General features: G+C 34.4%; 1 protein-coding gene and 1 pseudogene across 5 annotated transcripts in view; one reads left to right on the plus strand and one right to left on the minus strand.

Annotated features, from left to right (window-relative positions):
* Window positions 1-23,212, minus strand: part of EEA1 (early endosome antigen 1) — a 411,681-nt gene that overhangs the window by 39,695 nt on the left and 348,774 nt on the right. For all 5 annotated transcript variants that reach the window (XM_049093901.1, XM_049093902.1, XM_025439553.3 and 2 more), the window contains 5 exons: window positions 16,921-17,259; window positions 10,440-10,589; window positions 9,312-9,431; window positions 2,946-3,149; window positions 289-489 (listed from right to left, as the gene is read on the minus strand). In XM_049093901.1, the coding sequence (XP_048949858.1) occupies window positions 289-489; window positions 2,946-3,149; window positions 9,312-9,431; window positions 10,440-10,589; window positions 16,921-17,259 (1,014 nt within the window). The remainder of the gene's footprint in view (window positions 1-288; window positions 490-2,945; window positions 3,150-9,311; window positions 9,432-10,439; window positions 10,590-16,920; window positions 17,260-23,212) is intronic.
* Window positions 22,247-22,319, plus strand: LOC112654918 (U6 spliceosomal RNA; annotated as a pseudogene).

A 23,212-nucleotide genomic window follows, 5' to 3' on the forward strand; every position in this document is an offset into this window, starting at 1 on the left:
GAAAGAAAGAAAAGAAAAAAGATCGGGTGGTTTCAGATTAGATTGCCAGAAAACATAAAGAGCAAAAAAGGCAAACACAAAAGCTCAACAAACTGTCTAAACACAACCTTTATTTAATTCCTATTCCCAATGTCTTTCCACTAGTAAGTAAAGTAGAAAGAGGGAGAGGGAGGTGAAGATGAGGGACAAAGAAAGACACAAGGAGAGAGAAACAGAATTTATATTTGATGGCTTAAATAGAAGTTTTATTCAGACAAACTCACATTAAATTGCATAATTCAACATTACCTGTATGTCAAGCTGGGAGACCTTCTCCTTGCTCTCATTTAATTGACTATTCAATTCATTGACACTAGTTTCTAAAGAAAGAACACGGTCTTGTGCAGCTCGAAGATGTGCCTTCTGCTCTTGTACTTGGTCATGCAAATTCTCCTGGGCTTGTTTATGGCTTTCTGACTGATTCTTCAGCTTCTCTGTTAGTTGAGTTACCTATCGTATAAGCAAGACTCTAATTATGAAGGTCACAAATGATTTAATAAGAACTAAAAAACAAAACAAAACAAAAAAATTTAAGGACCATGAGAATATTAAAGTGCTTTATGATAAGTTATCTCATATTTTTTTTAATTTATTCACATCTTTCCAAAAATAAGCACTCAAAATTATAACAAATTCAGAGATTTTTATTATTTTTAAAACCACCTCTACAGAGCTATAATTCACATGAAATAAAATTCACCAAATTTAGTCGCACAGCTTGAGATTTAATAAATATATACACTCATTTAACCATTGCCACAGATGGAAAACATTTCGATTACCCCAAAAGGTTTACTTATGCCCCTTTGCAGTCAGTACTCTCTACTCATCTCTAGTCCCAATCACTGATCTAAATAATGAGTTCCTTATATATTCTGAATATTTCTGAATTGTCAGTTATATGTTTTGCAAATATTTTCTCTTAGTCTGTGCTTGGCTTTTACTTTTATCATGATAACTTTTGAAATGCAAGCAATTTTAATTTAGATGAAATCCAATTTATGTGATGTTTCTTTGGTGTACCTTGCTTAGAGTTCATTGAGTTTCTTGACTCTGTGGGTTCATTATTTTTAATCGAACTGAAATTTTTTTCAGCCATCATTTCAATAAATCTTTTTCTCCTCCCCATCCTTCTGTTACATCAATTATATGTATACTAGATTACATGATCCTGTCCCACAGGTCACTAAAGCATAGTTTTTTTGTTTTGGATTTTTGGTTTTTTTTTTGTTTTGTTTTGTTTTTTAGTCCAGCCTTTTTTTCTCTCTGTGCTTCATCTTGGACAGTTTCAATGGTTTGTCTTAATGTTCTCTACTGCTTTCTATTTGGTTAATTTATTAAGCCCATCCAATGAAGTTTCAATTATACGTTTCTATTTAATTCTTTTTTTATCATCTCTACTTCTATTTCCATTATTATAATTTTTCCCTTATAAGCATATTTTAAGAGCCATATATGTTTTCTTCTTCTTTGAACGTCAGCAATTTTTTGATATTTATGGAACAAGTCTTGATTTTGTTGTCGTCTTTCAAAAATACTTAATTTTGTTCTAGCAGGCAGTTAATATACATGAGGTTCAGCTGGATCCTTTTGAGGCTTGTTCTTATGCTTTATTAGGCCAGGTGTACACTAGCTTTTACCCTAGGGCAGTTTAGTTTCCTATGGTGTGACATTTCTGGGGTTTTACTAAATGTCCCCCAAGTGTTCAACTACGTCTTTATTCCCTTGCTGGAACCTGAGCATCTCCCAGTCCTGACCACGTCTCAGTTTGCAGCTTCCTAGTAACTGCTCACGGCCCAGCCTCACGGAATCCCACCGTGCCAATGCAAAGTGCTGCAGCCAGCTAAGGACCCAAGTGAATACCTCAGTAGACTGCTGGGGCTGCTCTCTCCCCTGGCCCCACCCCTCTCTGATAGTCTGTCCTGCACAGGTGAGGTGCCCCACCCTTTGTGAACTCGTCTCTCACCCCTGACTGCAGTGGGACTGCTGTGCTCCCTGGAACCCCCCAACCTGCACCACAGTCTGGAAAATGTCTCCAAGTCAGAAACTAGAATGGTCAAAAGGTTCACTTCCCTTGCTTCTCCTGAATCAAAGCCCCACACTGCTTATTGTACAGTATCTGGAAGCGGTGGTTTTACACACTTTTTCCCTACTTTTCTAGTCATTTATGGTGATAGGACCAAATAGGTATTTGTTACTCCAACAAGGCAGGAAGCTCAAGTAGATAGGTTTGTTTTTATTTATTCTCTTAAAAAGAATTAGAAAAGTGCCATTACCTATTGATGTTTTGTTTTACAATGGTCTCATTTAGATACTTATAACTCTCTTATTGGACAATTCTTCCAAAAAAGTAACTATAAATTCTTTCAGTTTGAAAATATATTAAGTAAAATTTTGTAAATTTCTCTTAAACTACATATAAGCAACTTACCAAAATTATTATTAGCTATGTATTTCACAGACATATAATGACCAAAATATAAGTAACTAGTAAGCCTGCATATTAACCAATACATAGTGACAACTAACAATTAGTACTTTCAGTTTATAAATATACGTTGTTATTCATTCTTTTTTCAAAACATCACAAAATGCCATGAGGCAAGAATGCACTGTTAATAACATCTCTAATTTTCTAATGAGCTGATGACAAGGTGAAATGATTTGCTTGTGGTCACACAGGTAAAAAGTTACATGCTGGGACATGAACTGAAACTTTGTCAGATTATGCTAACTTACTTTTACTACAATAGCAACTACCTCTAAGGTAAATGAGATGTTATTTGTCAAAAAAAAATAATACTTAAAAAGTACTAAAAATTACCAGAATGAAGAGTCATTTAAATAAAGCACTTAGTAAGATTTACAAACCCAATTTTAGAAACAGAATCATTTGTCATGCTTACTTGTTCCTGTAAGTTGTGGTTTTTTTCTTGTAACTGGTTAAGAACAGCAGTCTCTCCTTCACCAGCCTGAATTTTTGCATAAAGATCTTCTCTTTCTTTTTCTAGTAAGGAAATATTTTCTTTACTTTTCTGTAGTAAGGCTTCAAGGTTCTGGATCTTTTGGTCTTTATCACCAATTTGACGTAGTACTTGTTCTAAATCATTCTGTAAAGAAGTGAAAACTACTACCTTAAGGATAAAGAACTTAAAAAATTATTCCTCAACAAAATGATAATACATTTTACAACTCAAACTCTTAGTCTTACATTTTTTAGTTGCTCATTACATTTTAACATGGTAAACTTAAATAATTAGAACTATGTATTTAAAAATATAAATCTGTATTATTGATAATAAACTAGAATTTAACTAAAAACAAAAAAAACAACAAAAAAACCTTCAATTAGCCACATTCTTACTCTAACATTCGGTCCTACTGCCCACTATTATTCTTGTTTAACCCATTTCAGACCTATGAGACTCTCCTCATTCCTTAGCATACCAGGCACACTCCCACCTCAGGGCCTTTTTTTGCACTGTTTCTGCTATCTAGAAAGAATACCTTTCCCACAAAGTCACATGGCTCATCCCCTCTCCTTCAAATGTTTGTTCAAATGTCACTTAATCAGGCCTACCCTAACCATTACATTTAAAATTGCAGCCTTTCGGGGTGCCTGGGTGGCTCAGCAGTTAAGCATCTGATTCCTGATTTTGGCTCAGGTCATGATCTCAGGGTCTTGAGATTGAGCTCCACATTGCTGTGCTCAGCAGGAAGTCTGCTTCTCTCCTTCACCCTCTGCCCTTCCCCCTAACTCATGCATGCACCTGTTCACTCTTTCTCTAAAATAAATAAATCTTTAAAAAAATAAAATAAAATTCCAGCCTTTCCCAATACTCCTTCTCCTGAATGTTTTTTCCATATCCATAGCACTCATCTTTTAAAACACTAAATAATTTACTTATTTTTCATTTTTATTTGTCTTCCTCCACCCCCTCACTAAAATGTATGCTCCACAAGGTGAGGATGTTTGTCTGCTTTATTCATTGATGTATCCAAGATACATATGCTCTAAGATATTTGTTGAATGAAGTGAGAAATAAAGAACTGCACTCTAATACACACACTCAGGAAGGCTCACTTCAATATTCCAATAGGGCTCTTCTATTAATATATCAAAGGACCACTTCTTTTACTCTACCAAGGGCCTAAATGTTACACAGAGCAGGGTGCATTAGTCCGCACCCAGACAATGCCCATTAATATTCTGGAGCTATCTAACCCACAGCCTTTGGCTTGATCCAATCATTCTAAGACAGCCAGAGAGAACCTTTCCCTAGAATCAGGCCCTAACAAGCCCCTCTGCAAACCTTATAGTACACCACACTATCTTGCTCAAACAGAGTCAGCAACCACCAGGTACTCTCAATAATTTGCACCAGTATTGCACCATCTGAGACCACTTTCAAACATGTTTCTCATCTCCCTAAGTTTCAATTACAAAATGATGAAAGGCACCCTAACCTTTCTGTTCTTATTCTCTAACTCCTGCCACTAATGACCCCTTTTTCCACATCCCACTCATCATCTGGAACCACAGCTCCAGGCCTAAGCTTTTTTCCAAAACAGTCACTCTATTTCCAAGTCAGATGTGAAATTTGGTTCACTCTTTACAGATGATGATACCTCCTTAACACTATCAGATACATAAGGACCATTCTGCTAGGCAAGCAACAGAGATTGATTCCTTCCTGGTTTTTCACCCCAAAACTCTCCCCATCATGTAAAAACTTCATGCTGCTTTGAGGAATATGTCACTCATTTATTCTAACCTCTATTCTGTGTTGCTATCATCTATAAACCCCTACCTCATTCACTGAAGACTTGAGACCTGATTTAGTTTTTCTCTCAATCCCAATTTCTGCCAATTTCCTGGGAAACACAAAATACATAGAGAATTAAGAGCACAGCCTCAAATATTCATATCATCTTAATTCCTGGACCTTTACTCATCCTATTCAATCACTCACGCGTAGGATCTTGTAATCACTTGAAATTGTACCAGATGAAAAATTTCAACTCTCCTACTCTATGGCCACAACTTCCTGACCATGTTCCAACTTCATGACCTCATTTCTGTTCTTCAATGTCAAAGAGACATTGATCTCAATTTTCTTCTAGTGTATATAGCTTACATCTCATTTCTCTTTCTGAACCTAATATAATGGATATGGACTAACCTTAACTATTCTCTTAGCTATTCAACATTCTCCAATTGCTTTCACCTCCAAATTCCCAACACAGCCACCCAAAAAAAGGCCCAATCCTAGATCAATATTATAATCTATAATATTATAATCTGCTGACTCCATACCTACATTTCCAAGTACTGTTAGAGCAAAATCATAAATCTTCAAAGATTGCTGCCACTACAGCGTTCTAGAGTCCAACCTCCATTATACTTGTCAATCCTCTCACTTGACTAAGGTTCTCATTCTCAAATATTTGCCTCAGTAACTACTTAAAAGCCTCAAAATTCTCTCCAGATTCTTAATCTCTGCCTGCCTTTCATTAAACCATTACCATCGCCATCTTTATCCAAAAGAAAGGGAGAGGTGGGTGAAGTTTTAGGGGTGATGTGCCTTGATTTTCAATCCCCTTATCTATAAAAATAGGTAGATAGATCCGTATTTGTTTTCTCAAACTTCAAAGAATATCCTACAAAAGAAGATAAATTTTACCACCACCCATTGTTCCTATTACCTCACAGTTTTTTTTTTTACTTCATAGTTTTTCAATACCTTATTATTACTTCAGTCACCTTTCCTTCAATATGCTCAACCATTCCCTCTCTACCAGTCCCTTTGTCCTAGACTATAAACATGTTCGAGTATCTTTTTTTCTTTTTTCTTTTTTTTTTAAAGATTTATTTTTATTTATTTATGATAGACATAGAGAGAGAGAGAGAGAGAGAGAGAGAGAGAGGCAGAGACACAGGCAGAGGGAGAAGCAGGCTCCATGCCGGGAGCCTGACTCGGAACTCGATCCCGGGACTCCAGGATCGCGCCCTGGGCCAAAGGCAGGCGCGAAACCACTGAGCCACCCAGGAATCCCCCGAGTATCTTTTTTTCAAAAACGCTTCCCAGACCAAACTCCACTCATTTCTGCCCAGTTTTTATACAATTCATATTTAAATTTCAAAAGAAATTCAAATTCACTTTTCCAACTCCCCCATCTCTCATTTACTCATCAAAAAGCAGCTTGTTAAATTATGTTTAACAAGGTCAATGACTTATTAACATATAAGAATATATACTTACAACATACAATTACAGTTTAATGGACATTTTTCACTTATCATACTTGGCAATCCCCACTACACATCCACATTGGAAGCTGCTGATTACTCCCAACCTTTGACTCTCCTCACTCTTTTGACTTCCACTCTGCAGGTTCTCCTTAATTACTTTGATCATTCTCCTTCTTTGGGCTGTTCTTCCTCCATTCATCCATGCCATTAGGTGCTAGTATTTCCCAGAAGTTCTGTGTTACCAGTTATCTGTTCTCCTCATTACACTCCCTCCCCGGATGATCATATCTATTCTAATAATTCCATTTACTCCGTATATACTGATGTTTCTCACAGCTAATACATACATACATATATATATATACACACACACACACATATATATGTATGTATATATATATTAGCTCACAGCTATATATATATATACATACATATATATACAGCTAATACATACATATATATATAATACATACATATATATATGTATATATATTAGCTCACAGCTATATGTACAAATATAACATGGTTTTCTCCTCCAAGCTTTAAATAAATATATCCTATAGGTTCCTCAACCATGTCCAAACCTGAACTTATCATGGTGAAGTTTTAGCCAATGAAATGGGCATCTGTCTCACATCCACTCACACAGTGGATGACACCTCCATTTACCATGTACCCAGTGTTATCTATCTGGAAGTCATTCTCTCTCTCATTCCCTACTAATAATTCCCTAATTATTAAGTCCTACTTATTTTCTGCTCAAGTATTACTCAGATTTGCCCTATGACATCTTTTAACAATTGCTTGAAATAAGGACATTATTATTTTTCATCTAAACTACTGCATATATTTGTCTTTTGGCTGAACTCCTGCTTCAGAATATTCCCTCTGAAATCTACTTTTCACACAAACACAGCAATGACCTATTTAAAAATCAAATCTGGCTACAGCAGTTCTATCTTGAGACCTTCAATACCTTTCTATCTTCAAAGATAAATGTCGCCCAAGACCTTCTATAAAACTTACTCATGTCTAATGCTCTGGCCTCTACTCTAACTAATCTCTAAGTTATATTTTAAGCTTCAGCAAAACCTAAAAGTTTAGTTCATGTCAGCTTTAGTATCCTTGTCCTTTTAACTTCTATTTGGAACATACTCCTTACTATCATCATCTTCACGACCCAGAAACCATCTGCACATCCTTTGCAAAAGTGCAATCAAATTGTCACTTTTAAGAGGTTTCCAATGATTGCTCTTTTCCAGACTCTATCTCAGATAACTGCCCTCTGTGCTACCATAGTAATCTTCTATACATATATTCATCTATAACAACACTGATTACATCTCTTTAATTAATTTTAGGACTTTTAATGTTTCCATAATGAAACACTTTGCCTGGCCTCTTTGCCATCCTTTTCTTATTCTTCCCCAGAGAATGAGAATTTAACTAACTGAAAGTTTAGAATAAGGAACTAAAGCATGTTTAACTCAACCCCTTGCTCTCCCCTCAGTCTAAGAGACAACCTGCCTAAAGTTATTGAAAGCTTGTCATTTTCAGCTTGGTCTGTGACCAGATGAATAAATTTAACTCTGGGGTATACTATAAAAAAGCACACTTGGGGGTGCCTGAGTGGCTCAGTGGTTGAGTGTCTGCCTTCAGCTCAGGTCGTGATCCCAGGGTCCTGGAGCCTGCTTCTCCCTCTACCTATGTCTCATCACTTATACCCCTTTCTCATCACTCATACCACTCTAGTCACTGGCTTCCTGATATTCCTTAAACATGCTCCTGCCTTACAGCCTTTTAATGTACTGGTGCTCTCTCTGATATCCACATGTCTCACACCCCCCCTTTCTTCAGGCCTTTCATCTTCTCTGCCAATCTTATCTAACACTGCAGCACCCCTTCCAGCCTCCCAGATTCTTTCTACTCCCTGTCCCTTTTGCATCTCCATAGCACTTGTCACCATCTAACACTACATATTTTGCCTACTTACCTTGGCTTTTCTTTTGTCTCCCTCACTAAACTCCATGAGAGCAGATAGCTTTGTCTATTTCATTTGCTGCCATATCCACAAAATCATTTCCTTAGCCAAGTGTAGACATGAATACACATTTGTGACCCAATAAATGAAATAACAAGTAAATGAGTACAATATTTTTATCTCTATCCATCTGACTCCCATCCCACTCTCCAAACTCAGAAGGGTAAGATAGACAAGTTACTTACAGCCTCCTTTAAATTCCAACATTGTTTCTGTGTGCACATCATTAGACTGCCATTTTCTAGAAGGCAGGCACTGTGTCTTACTCATCTCTTTATTTTCAGTGCTTACCAGTGCCTGACATATATAGCTAAGTAATATTCAATGAATTAATGAAAGACTGAAGGGATAAATGAACATCAAATTCAAATTCATTTCAAACACTTGGGTACCCTCTTCCCCTCACTGTAACAAAACAAAAATTTTACTTCTTTCAATCTTCTAAGGTACACTATAGAATCTATATAAATTTAACCCAATCTCTTATATTTTCTATACCTACAATTCCAAAGTTCATATGATAGCTCTGAAGCAGGGAAAGATGGGACAAATAAATATCAAGTTCTACTGTAGAAAACACAAAATGTTCTTTTTTACTGGGCTAACTAAATCAGGAAATTTTATTTGCAGTTTTTAAATTTTTCAAATATGGTATTTTTAAACTAATAAGTAATAATTTATTTTGTATACATAATTTAAATATATTTTATTTAAATAAACTTAATAGGTAAATTTATTTAGTAAAGAAATTTAATAAAATTTAAATATTTTATATGAATATGTCTACTTATAATAAGTCTAGTTATAATTTTAAAATAGAAAATTTCAAAATAGCAATTGAAAGAAACAGAGTTTCGAATTATCCAGATACTGAAAACTATCAAAACTATTCACAATCAAGTTTTTTGCATTATACAGTTTTACCACAAAAAAAGAATAATGATTTGGTTAATTTCTGTTTAAAAGGCTAATATTTACCTGAGCTTCTCGAAGTTTTGCTGTAGTGCTTTGCTGAAGAGCTTGTTGTTCTTGATGCTGTTGCTTCATTTTATCTAATTGATGCTGCAATTCTGTAGAATTTGTTACTTTTTCCTTCAACTTAAAAAAAATGTAGACTGTCAGTTGACAATTTAAAGGCATAATGCTATCATTCATAAAGATCTGGCATTACTTTAATTCTCAAAATTCTCAAGTCTGAAGAAAAAAACCTAAATTCTGACAATATATAAAATCAACTTTAAAAGCAGTATCTATTACTTATAGAATCTTAATCTCATGATTATGAAAGCATTCTCTGGGAATAGACTCTAACCCTAAGAATAGAATTCTTTCCCCAGGTTGGCATTTAGTTTATTAATGCTTTTTGTATACTAATATGATCAAGGAATTGATTATATACAGATTTTTTGTAATAATAATCTAAACCATAGTATCAATATTAGTTTTATTTTTTTCCACAACATTATCACTGCTTACTAGAAAATAATGGGGTCATCTACCACAGCTAAGATTCTGAATCTAGAATAAAATCTATTGATGAAGTTACAGATTTTAATTCTCAATGTTTGTTCAATCCTAGTAAAAGAAATAATTTAACAATGATAACTTTTACTTTAACCAATAGTTACCATTTTTGGCAACACCTTTAATTAGGAGAGCATTCAATTTTATGCTTAAATTGTAAAAGTGAAAATTCTTAAATGTAAACTCAAAATTTATATGCACCCAATATGTGTCATTAAAGATCCTCACTGTGTTCCTGTTAAGCTGTTTTATTGGGAAGTTGTTCTTACTGGTTAGGAAGACTCCTCCCTTTCATCAGCCTCAAAAAGGTTGATCCCCAGAATCTATCTTGCCTAAAGCTAAAAAAGTAGTCTTCTTATAACACATTTTAGTTGAGAACTTTAGAGAATACAGTCACAGCAAAATGACTTAATACAGTTAATAATAAGTAAGATGTTTGTAGTGAGGAAAAATAAATGTCAATTTAAAGTTTAAAAAAAATGTCCAATTAAAGCTCTTGAAAAAAACTGAACCATAATAATACTTAAGATGCCTCTAATCTATCAATAAACTACTATAAACTCATTTGATGTGTTAGCTTACCTGTTCTTCTAAACGAGAAAGTTTGAGCTGTAGATCAGCCACTTGTTGTTCTTTATCCATCAATTTTTCACTTGAAAGTTGTCTCTGTTCCTTTAGCCTACCATGAGCTTCACCTAGTTGACGTTCTGTCTCCAGAAGTTTGCTATGTAACTTTTAAAAAGAAAATAGTTTGTATAGTACATATATACTATACATCATCCCCACATCACTAACACTACCTACCTACTTTCTTTTTTTTTAGATTTATTTATTTATTTATGATAGACATGAGAGAGAGAGAGAGAGAGAGAGAGAGAGAGGCAGAGACACAGGAGGAGGGAGAAGCAGGCTCCATGCCGGGAGCCCGACATGGGACTCGATCCCGGGACTCCAGGATCACGCCCTGGGCCAAAGGCAGACGCTAAACCGCTGAGCCACCCAGGGATCCCCACCACCTACCTACTTTCTAAACAATGTTTTCTTTTTACCAATATAAGTATAAATCTTAATTTTCATATACTTTGGAGGAACCTAAGATTCAACTGAATTTTAATCACATAAATTATGATGGATCACATAAAACTGTGATTAAACATCACAGCTTTAGGGTTTTTTTGTTATTCTAAACAACAACAACAACAACAACAACAACAACAAAATTACAGTGAACCAAAGGCTCTTATTTGGACTTGGGTGTTAGAAGCATTTGAGGAACCTAATAAATAAAATAATAATAATAAAATAATAATAAAATAAAATTTAAAAATCAAGATGCTCAGGGCACCTGGGTGGCTTAGCAGGTTAAGCTTCCAACTCTGGATCTCAGCCCAGGTCTTGGTTTCAGGGTTATGAGTCCAGTTAAAAAATAATTAATTAATTAATAAATAAATAAATAAATAAATAAATAAATATCGATCAATCAATCAACACACTCACACCTATTCCACAGTATTTTTTTTAATTTCAAGTGATTGTTTTTTCATAGTTATGTACCACCACAATTTACTTCCTAAATCTGAGTATTGAATAGAGCATATAGCAATCCCAAATCCTTGAACTGGCACATAATTTCCAAATAAAGGAGAAGAAAGACTATTTTTTAAAAAACCATTAGGTGGCTTCATTCATTAACTTTAAAATTGCCACCCCGTTAAAACTAAAGGAGAGATCTGTCCTAGAGCTAAGAACCATCACTTTCTCAAATTCTTTATTTTTCTCTAATAGTACCAGAAATCGTAGATCCATTTAAAAAAAGAAAAAAAGCTTGTATTAATTTCAGAAAAATTACTTCATGAGTGCTGGGAATATAGAATGAAAATGAACTGTATGATATTTTTTAAAGTTGCAAAACATTTAGCAAGGCTTACACATTAAGAGTGTTCCTACATACCAGCCTTATAACACATGCAAAGGCATGTGCCTCAGCAAAATTAAAAATTAATAACACCCTGTACAATTGCTTTCAATTAAAACTATTCATGTTAAATGTGAAAATATTAACATGTGTCATGTTTATACTTATATGTGCTACACATGCATATTTCTCCATAAAAATTCATATTTGGTCATGATCAAAGTTCTATCAGAAAAGTGGACACTCACTATTCTCTTATGCTGTGAAACAACCTGTGGCTATTAGAATATACTCTATCCTTAATAAAGAAAACTAATGTTAATTTTTTTATTTTATTTTTTTCTAAAGTTAATTTTTTTTTAATTTTTATTTATTTACTTATGATAGTCACAGAGAGAGAGAGAGGCAGAGACACAGGCAGAGGGAGAAGCAGGCTCCATGCACCGGGAGCCTGATATGGGATTCGATCCCGGGTCTCCAGGATCGCGCCCTGGGCCAAAGGCAGGCGCCAAACCACTGCGCCACCCAGGGATCCCTCTAAAGTTAATTTTTAAAATAAAACATGTTTTCATCTAACTAAAACAAGTCTAAGAGAATGCATTTATTTTAATCTTGTCCTTAGCCAGCACTCTGACATCTTTCTTCTTATGCCTCTTCTTAAAATGCAGTGGATTAGCTCTATAAAGTAAGTTTCAAACCTTCTCACTACAACAATTAGGCACAATTCTAATATGCAAAAGCAAAGGAGGCCTTCAAGGTAAACTCATTTTACAAGCACCTAGACTGTGTGATCTCTTACAAACTGGCATCACTCACATCTAGCGTCTTAAACTTGCTGGATAAGAATCTCCGCTGATGAAGAGGTACAAACTTTGGTTATAAAATAAGTCAGAGAGATGAAAAGTACAGCATAGCAAATGCAATCAATAATATCGTAATAAAACAGTAGAGTGCCAGATGGTGACTACACTTATCATGGTGAGCATTCATTAACATACAGATTTTGCCAAATCACTATGTCGTACACACACCAAAAAATAATAATAAAAGAATCTTCTGATATCATTGTTAATACACAGATAATCAGACTCCTTCCATGTAAGATTAGATTTAATACATTTAAGCTAAAGCCCAGAAATCCATGTTTTCATAACAACAATCAGATGATGTTCAGCTTCAGGAAACTTTAGAAATCCCTTGCCAAAAAGTAATACTTTGAAAAGGAGTAGTTTTCAAGCTCAACAGCACAGTACAGTTAATTACAGGGGAAACGTCTGAATATGCCAGTGCCCAGGACTATACAAGAGATTATGATTTAATTGGACCAAGGGAGGCCTTGATATTGCTAATTTTTTAAATCTCCTCAGGTAATTCTGACGTGCAGACAGAACCAAGAACCAACCAAATTAAAGAGCACTATTGCTCTGAAGTGAAGATTTACTAAAGGGATGAGAAAAAGGGATATGTACTATAAAGTCTCAAAAAAGGCCATCAAAGGGTAGGAGCAGGCCAAAAATCACTTAAACAATGATGCCTATACCATTGTAGAGTAAACATGTTAAAGAAAATGAGGTTAAATCAACAGTAAAAATAGTAAACACTGAAATTATTAATAGAATAGTCTACCCTATTTTGAGATACACATATATATGTATATACTCCATAATAAATTCAATTTGTACACCTATATATATAATTCTTTACTCATTATATTGCTAACAATATCTACTAAGTGCCAAACTCTATTCTAAATGCAAATATTAACTAAGGTGGGCTGGTGCTTAACAAAATCCATCAACACATGGGGTGCCTGGGTGGCTCAGTCAGTTAAGCCTCTGCCCTCGGCTCAGGTCATGATTCCAGGGAGCCTGCTTCTCCCTCTCCTTTTGCCACTCTATGTTCGTTCTCCCCCTCTCTCAAAATAAATAAATAAAACATTTAAATCAATCAATCAACCAATCAATCCACTATGCTATTCAAGATGCAGGTTAGATAATTTTTAAAAATTAAAATGATGACAATCTGGGATCCCTGGGTGGCGCAGCGGTTTAGCGCCTGCCTTTGGCCCAGGGCGCGATCCTGGAGACCCGGGATTGAATCCCATGTCAGGCTCCTGGTGCATGGAGCCTGCTTCTCCTTCTGCCTATACCTCTGCCTCTCTCTCTCGCTCTCTCTCTCTCTCTCTTTCTCTGTGTGTGACTATCATAAATAATAAATTTTAAAAAATAAAAAATAAATAAAAAATAAAATGATGACAATCTGATTTTAAATTACGTAACATCATTATTTACACATCTATGGCTATTTACACATTTGTGCTCATAGACACAAATATGAAGAATATAGGCTGCTTTGTCTTCTTTTGTTGACAGTTGCCAGCTATCTACTTTGTCACTACTGAAATCGGTGCTAAGGACACAATAGAGAGCAAAATAAACCCAGTTCATGCCTATACTCTTTAAGAATATAAAAAAAAAAAAAGGTTTAAGGTGAGATTTATTTCCATCCTTCTAATAAATATTTGCTGAAAGCCCTAAATACACAGGCTGACAGAGTATAAAATAAATTTCTCACATTAAGGAGTTATTAGTCCAAGGGGAATGGTAGACAACATGCAAGTAAACAAAAAACTAATTATACAATGTAGTGTTATAAAGAAGAATAAAAAAGCCTGCTGAAATAAAAAAGGGGTCCAAAATATATGGAAAACAAGCTATTTAAATGGAGCAGTCCTGAAGTTTTTATTGATGAAATGACACCTGAGCCAGCCTTTTGAAGAACCGAAGTCAAGGGCACACTAAGAAAAAAAAAACATGGGCAAAGGACCTAAGGCAGGAAAGTGCTTGGAGCATTGGTGTGTTTGAGGAACTAAAAGGAGATCAACATAGCTTAACAGTGGTAGGAGATGAGTTTGAAGACACAGTGTGGGCGATGCTACATGCAGAACTCACAAGCCAAAGTAAGATATCTGGATTAATTTCAAAGTGTAATGCAAAGCCACTGTAAGCAGACAAAGTGATATCCTTCATGTTTTAAAAAGATACCTCTGCTTCTTCATGGAAAACAGATTAAAGAGGTCAAGAGAAGGAAAACGTTACGAAGGCCAATAAAGTAGCTTAAATTAAGAGCAGGAGCAGTGTAGATGATGAAAAGTGTATGAGACATATTTTGAAGGAAGAATGCTTAAAGAAAGAAGATAAATGGTATCACTTGAAGGTCTTCAGTGTAACTTCTTTATTTATCACAGAATTGTGACTAAACCACTAATCACATGTTCAAGTCTTTATCTAAAAATATGTTTGAGTAGGTTCTCAAAAATTCCTCATGCTCCTCATCCCACTGACAACCAAATAAAGCCCAAATTCCTCGGCCTGCTATTCAAGACCCCACATAATAAGGTTCCAAATGCTCTTTCCAATCACAATAGTCCACTTCTATTACACACACTCTATATTAAGAGATATACTTTCCTAGTTCTTACAATACTTTCCTGACACTAGTTTACTCTCACTAATTCTTCCTCCTGGAAGATTCTCCTACCTCCAAACTTGTCAATATCTACAGAATATTCATTATTTCATGTACCACCTCTGTTTTACACAAAGCTTTTCCTGATCAAATAACTGGATAAAATAATCACACAAATGAAGTACTGTGGGGGAAGAAAACAAATGAGGAACTCTTCCAAATTCCTATCCTATATGGGATCATTTTATTATAATCCTCACATTCTTTCATATAGGATAGTTCTTGCCTTATCCTCAATGAGATTTCACAAAACCATTTAAGGTAAGTATGGTTTCCTTTTTTCAGTTCTACATCTCCCAACAAATAAAACATGATGTCTTTTGGAAACCATAAATGCCAAATTTTGTTTATGTGAAATGAACATCATATATCTAAGTTATTCACTAAAACATCTGCTGATTAACAATCAATGTGAATGGGGTACCCGGGTAGCTCAATTGGTTAAGTGTCTGACTCTTAATTTTCAGCTCAGGTCATGTTCTGAGGATCATGAGATCTAACCTCACATCAGGCCTTGTGCTTCATGCACAGTAGGTTTGAGATTCTTTCTCTCCCTCTCTTTCTTTGCCCCTTTTCAGCTCATACTTGCGTGCTCTAATAAATAAATAAATTTTAAAAAAAAAGCAATGTGCCAAGTAGTGAAAATAAAAAATGAGTAAGACATGGTCTTTGTACCCAAAGAGTTCAGAATCTAGTAAGGAAAGACACATAAGTTATGATAATATACTATACTGTGGCAAGTGAAACAATCAAAATATATACATGCTTAAGCCAACATTAGGAGGTCAAAGGAGGGAGAAATGGCAATGTTCAGAAAAGGACTTCTAGAAAAGTGACAAGTGAAGTAAGTGATGTGTTCAGCAAGGAGAAGAGGAATAAGAAAACTATCTCAGGCCAAGAGACAGAAGGACTGATGCCATAAAAACAAGGATCACTACCATTTAAGTGAAAATAGTTGAATGTTATCAAAAAAGTGGCTGAAGCCTTCAGTGTCCCCTAAATTTCCATTTTTCAATCAATTTTTAATGTTACCTATAAGAAATAAGAATACAGAATTTAAGTTTGATATTATTATAAAAATAGTTAAGACTAACATGGTTTTTGTTTTAAAATATCTAATTTTTATATTATTAGTTTAAGTTTAACCATAATTATATTTTGAAAATTTAGTAACAAGAAAAGAAAAAAGATAAGAATTTCTACAGTAAAGAATGATCAACAATTTGAATTAATTACAATGAACTAATATATGCTGAGTACCTCCCATGTGCCAGGCACCATCCTAAGTAATTTATAGGTTATTAACTCATAAACACTTCACAGGAATACTATATAATGAGGGCTAATATTTTTTTTCTCATTAAGGAAAACCGAAATTAAAGGAAATGAAATCTGACTCAAAACTATCAGTTGTGAAAATTAAGAGTCAATTTTTCTTAATTACAATATTTTTGTAATTTAAAATTGTATTAACACGATTAATTAATTGTATTTTTAATTTAAAAGTTAATTTTTTTAAATGACAGTATTTTTTTAAGAACTATATTATGGTCAAATAACTATCAAGCACACTAAGAAACCATAGGAGGAGTTACAATAAATAAAAGCAACATCTCTTACTTGATTAACTTCACTTTGGAGTTGTAACCCATGCTGGTCTTTTTCTTCTCTTTGCTGTTGTAGCTGTTTAAATTCAGCCTTAAGATGCTGGTACTTAGTCTCCACTTCTGATAATTCTTCTTTGAGCTTTTGTGTAGCTTCTCCCTTTTCACCTAGTTCTGCTTGTATTCTCTGCAGGGAGGTTTCAGATGCAGATAATCTTGACTGAAGTTGCTGACAATCTAGATCTTTTTGATGAAGGCTTGCTTGTATATTCTTTCTACTCACACATTCTTCATTATGTTTCTCCTCTAACTGAGTGAACTCCAGTTCTTTCTTCAGCAACTTTTCAGACAAATTCTGAAATATCAATGTAAAAATTTCCTTTGCTAATATTTGCAATTATTCTAATTATTCAATCTTTATAGCAGTACCATCAAAATTAGTCAAAACTGCAATATAAAAACAGCGAACATATTCTAGCCAAAAAGGATTAAATTATTGCATGCTAACTTATTTTATTTTTGGTCCACTTGGCTAAACTCTACTAATATAATTTAAGAATTACCAACAAAATTTTGACATAAAGTCAAACACTAAAATCTGCTGGATTTCTTAGGGTATGCAACATATTTTTATTCTACCATTTGAGTTAAATATTAAAACTACCTTCCACCATCAAAAATTATTTTGAATAACAATATCTAATGACAATTCTGATTTGGGGTGTTGTAATTTCATAGTTGATAAGAGCTTTAGCATATCAATATTATTCACTGTTCTGGTATGCAGATGCTACTGATTATTTTTGCTCTTCTTGCTAAACACTTTTTTAAGAGTCATAAGTTTAACTTAAATATCTTTTTAGTTACGTAAAAATAGTGATCTAAAAACAATTTACCCGTCTAATATTTTGTCATGTTACTAATATTTTTAAGTACAAAATATAAAAATGACGCCTCCTCAAAGATTTGGATCGACCAGTCTAATCAAATGTCAAAATCTGGTTTAAGTGGAGGTGTTACAACTAATACTGAATGTTTTAAGTCAATACACTTACACATAAGACATAGATCAGAATTTTGACTCAATTCTGTTAAGAAAGATAACTAAATAGGAAGTCACTATAAGCATCTGACAAGTCAATCTGTGTTAAGCGCCCAGACTGTTGGTTTTGGCTCAGGTTACAATCTCAAGGTTGTGGGATCAAGCCCCATAACATGCTCCAAGCTGGGTATCGATACTACTTAAGATTCTCTCCCTTTCCTTCTGTCCCTCCCCTCCTCTCTCTCTCTCTCTCTCTCAAAAAAAAAATAAATAAAATAATGATAATGATTAAAAATAAATGATTGTTAACTCTAATTCATTACACAATTGTCATTGGGTAAACAAAATTCATTCCTTCTAAATGTTCAGTTCTCTTGATTTCCTCATCAATTATTCACTCAACAGATTATCTCAGAGAAAATTTCCCTGTATTACTCCATTTTTCACTTTGTTACTTGCCCAGGTAATGAGAATGAATGCAAAAGGATGGCAATTCTTTAAAGTTTGCTGGTTTACAAAGGAGTTTCAGAGATCTCATCTCATTTGTTCTTCAAAAGAGCTTGGTGACAAAGAACAAACTGAACTACTATAAATTCCCGACATTTAATATTCTTTTATGCTCTTAGGTGTTCCCGTGCCTTTTGCATATCTAGCTCTCAAAATGAATTGCCATTAACCCCTCTGCCATGTGAAATGTTCCTTAGGATCCCTGAAGATTAAGCTAAAAAGTTGTCTTCTATAAAAGCCTTTCCTGATTTAGTAGGCAGTAAGTTGGGAAAACTTCCACCTTCATCTTGACCCAATGCTGTATCACACTTATCAAATAAAAACAAAAACAACAAACATTGAGGTGCTTACGAAAAGCCAGATACTGGTCTAAGCCTAAGGGCTTAGTATTAATTTATTTAAGACACATATCGCTCCTGAGATACAAGTGGGTAAAATATCATCTCTTAGCAGAAGAGGAAACAAACTTGGAGAGGGTGTCACAGTCAGTGGCAAAGTTGGGATTTAAACATGCCTTTGACCACTGTCCTGCAATATTCCTCAATATGCCACTTTGTAATACAGTAGTAACACACAGCAATAGAACTACTAGCCATAGCTGGCTCTTGCTTCAGACTATCAGCAACTTAATAATAGGACTGCTAGAAAGGGAAAAGTAATAAAAGATGGAAAAGGGGTGAGAGGTGAAACCCAAAAAATTACTCAGTCTCTTACAATGACCTATATTAGTAGCTTTAAGTAAGCATATGATTTTTCCAGAATTTATATAAAAATAATTAAACTGAGCTGCAGAATTGTTTAAATGTCAGAGTATGATTTTTATTAGAAACTAAGAAGGAAGTTTCTTCAATATTCCCCTTTTAAGGTTTCAAAAGCAGTTAATTACAAAACACTTATCTAATGCTGAAGATCTTGACAGTAGCATAAAAGCAATTATTTTTTCCATTCGCTGTATATTAAAATATTATCTATCCACCTTGATGCTGCTGAGCCACACACAAAAACAGCCCAAGGCATTTTATGAAATGGCCTTCATAAGACTATGTGCAAAGACTTCCAAATTCAAAATGTAGATATCACCACTGTCAACAATTATGGTTTGCCAAGGACACAGGGTAGGGAGGGGTGAAAGAGGCAAATTGTAAGGATAATAAGAAAAGGATGCATGTCTGTCCTTACTTTAACTGGTGAGCAAACCCTAAACAGGAAAACATTTTGGAAAAAAAAGTGAGGTCTTATAACTTATATAAGGATTATTAAGATTAATAGAAGATTCTATTATTCCCTAGTCAATAATATTCCAATTTTATCAGACTAAATCATCTTGATTTATATATTATTCATGAAATAGCCATAATACTTCCTTTAATAATACGTGTGTATGTATACATATATACAATTTGTGTTTCATTATCTGACTACACATTTGAGGCTATCAATGTCAAATCATGCCCTTTATTAACAGTTTAATGTTTTAAAATTGCATGACAAATGACACTGATCATAAGCATTCACATCATGTACATATCCTGGTCAGTTTCCGAAAAGTAGAACGTCAACTCTGATCTGAAAGGAATTAAAAATCAAACTGAGGGACAAAAATAAAACTAAATTTTATGTAGATGTCTTCTACATATAGCTTGACAGGAGAAAAAGGGAGGTGGAAGGGTAAATAGGTTTTAATAAGCCAGACAAAAAGATCAAGTCAGCATCAAGAATTGACAAAGAAATGAACAATGGTAAGCATATATTTTGTAAAATTATTTGAGATCACCTATTAAATTTGAACATGTGTGTAGCCTCCAATTCAGCAAATTTACTTGGAAGTACATAACAAAGAAATTTTTAACACAGATGCATGAGATTTGTATGTGAATGTTCATAGCTGCAATATTTATAAGAGCAAGGAAAAATAAAATCTATGTTAAAAAGCAGAGAAGTATGCATAGATCACTTCTACTGCATACCAAAGAATATAACTGTCACACAGAAGAGCATTAATAGTATCAAATTATAAGGTGAGCTAGTTGCTTTTTTCATGAAACACCATTTTTACTGGAAAGAGTAACAGACAAACCATTATATTTCAGACTTGGGTAAGAAAAGAACCTGTCACTTAAGAGAACAGAACTGATACTATAATAAATAATAAATATAGTATAATAATACAATTCAGCTTTCACATGAAGCTTAGACTTTTGGAAAACTTGTATCCATCACCATGAGCTTGACACTTCCTCCTACTTAAAGTCTATTCTAAGATTGACGGTGATATTGGCAAATGATACTGTTTTTATATGGTACAATGAAATCTGTCAATATTTGGAAGATCTGCACAACCAATATTTTCCACCTGACTAATGCATGATGTTATAAAATCATGCACCAGAAAGATCCACTCAAAATGCAAGAAAAACTACTAAATTTAATGTTACAAGTATAAAAATAGCATTGGTATGGTTTCAGACTCTCCGTTGTAACTAACTTTTGAGAAACTATGCCTTATCTAGTTTTGGTATAGTATCAGATAAAAATAGCTATATATCTGAAAAGGTTATTAAGATATTCCTCTTTCCAATTACATATCTATATGAGACTGAATTTTCTTCATACCTTTCAACCATATCACAACAGATGAAATGTAAAAGCAGATATGATAATCCATCTGTTCTAATACTAAGCCAGACATTAAAGAGGTTTGCAAAATATAAAATATTACCATTATTTTTTGTTTGGAAAATATGGTCATTAATATTTAAGAAGGTTCTTAAAATAAATACATATATATTTTTTAAATATATGTTTTAATCTTTAATGTACTAAGTACCCATAGATATAATCCAAAAAATCAAACCTCTTTGGGGTACCTGAGAATATGTAGCATTCCTGAGATCAAAAGTTTGAGAACTACTGGCCAATGGCACAAGCAACAAATTACTCTAAAACTTTGCAGGTAAAAATTATATCTATTATCTCACACAGTTTCTGAGGGTCAGGAATTCAGAAGAGCTTAGCTAGTGGTTCTTCCCCAGGGTTTCTCATGACATTGTGGTTAAGTTGTGGGCCAGAGCTATAGTCTGACAACTTGACAAGAATTGGCAGATCTTCTTCCAAGTTCGTTTATCTGACTGTTGGAAGGAGGCTCGAAGTTTATAGTCAATTTGTTTTTTTTCTCCCTCTACCATGTTCTTTTCTTTGGTGTTTCCTTTGTTATATTTCACCAAAATATTAGGTTCAAGCAAAGCCAACAAATTCACTCAGTAAAGTGTTTAATGACTCCCTACTTCCCCACCACCAAAAAAGTAAAAACATAAAGAAAAATACTAATCAATACCTGCCCTGCCCCCAAACTGTTATCTGTTGCTCATCTATAAAGAAACAAGGTGGGAAATATTAACATTACAAAATACAAAATAATGAACGAAGTTGAATGTCTCACATTCCCTGATTTCAAAACTTATTAAAAGCTACAATAGTCCAAACAGTATGGTACTGGCAAAAAGAAAGACATATAGGGGCTCCTGGGTGACTCAGTGGTTGAGCATCTGCCTTTGGCTCAGGTCATGATCCCAGGGTCCTGGGATGGAGCCTCTTATGGGGCTCCCTGCGGGGAGTCTGCTTCTCCCTCTGCCTAGGTCTCTGCCTCTCTCTCTGTGTCTCTCATGAATAAATAAAATCTTAAAAAAAAAAAAACAGACATATAGTATAAGGTATAAGGTATACTATCTGGTATAAGGATAGAGAGCCCATAAACACTCACTCACATACATGGTCTAATGATTTTTAACAATGGGTGCTCACTTTGGCAGCACATATACTAAAATTGGAACGATACAGAGAATATTATTATGGTCCCTGCACAAGGAATTTAAACAATGGTGTCAAAACCATAGGAAAGGACAAGTCTCTCAACAAAAGGTCCATATGCAAAAGAATGAGAGTAAATCCTTACCTTACTCTATTAAAAAAAAAAAAAGTCAAAATGAATCAAAGACCTAAACTTAAGACCTGAAACTATAAAACAATTAGAAGAAAACAGGGAAAAAGCCTCATGGCACTGGATTTGACAATTATTTCTTAAATATGACACTAAAAGCAAAAACAGAGAAACCGGATTATATCAAGTCAAAAACTCAGTGCATCAAAAGTGTGATTGTAATTTATAATAAGGAATATACATTTGGTTTTTCATTCTCATTTCTGGAAGAGCTCCAAAAACCCTTGGAAGTGATAAGAGCAAAGAAAATGTCTTCTGTTATTCATAGCAAAGCCCTTTCAACCACCAATGAGTTCATGTTAATGAAATGATTTTTTAAAAAGCCCCTAACTAAGGATGAGGGCTGATCACCGTGGCAATCAACCGGGATTAAAGGGCTAGAACTTTCAACTGGACCCCCACCACCAACTCCCAACTATCACCAAGACCTCGGGAGGAAAGAGGAGCTGGAAGTCGAATTAATCACCAATGGCAAATAATTTAATCAATCATGCCTATATAAGGAGGTCTCCTTAAAAACCCAAAGGGACAGGGTTTGGAGAGATTCTAGGTTGGTGAACACATAGAAAGCACCCAGAGAGAGCATGGAAGTTCCATGCCCCTTCTCACACAACTTACCCTAAGGATCTCTTCCATCTGGCTGCTCTTGAAGTACCATTTTTTAAATAAACCAGTAGTCTGGTAAGTAAAATGTTTTCCTGTGTTCTGTGAGTCACTCTAGCAAATTACTTAAAGAAAGGGTTGTAGGATGTAGGAGCCTCC

This window comes from Canis lupus, chromosome 15 (assembly GCF_003254725.2).
Source record: "Canis lupus dingo isolate Sandy chromosome 15, ASM325472v2, whole genome shotgun sequence".
Taxonomy (NCBI): Eukaryota; Metazoa; Chordata; class Mammalia; order Carnivora; family Canidae; genus Canis; species Canis lupus.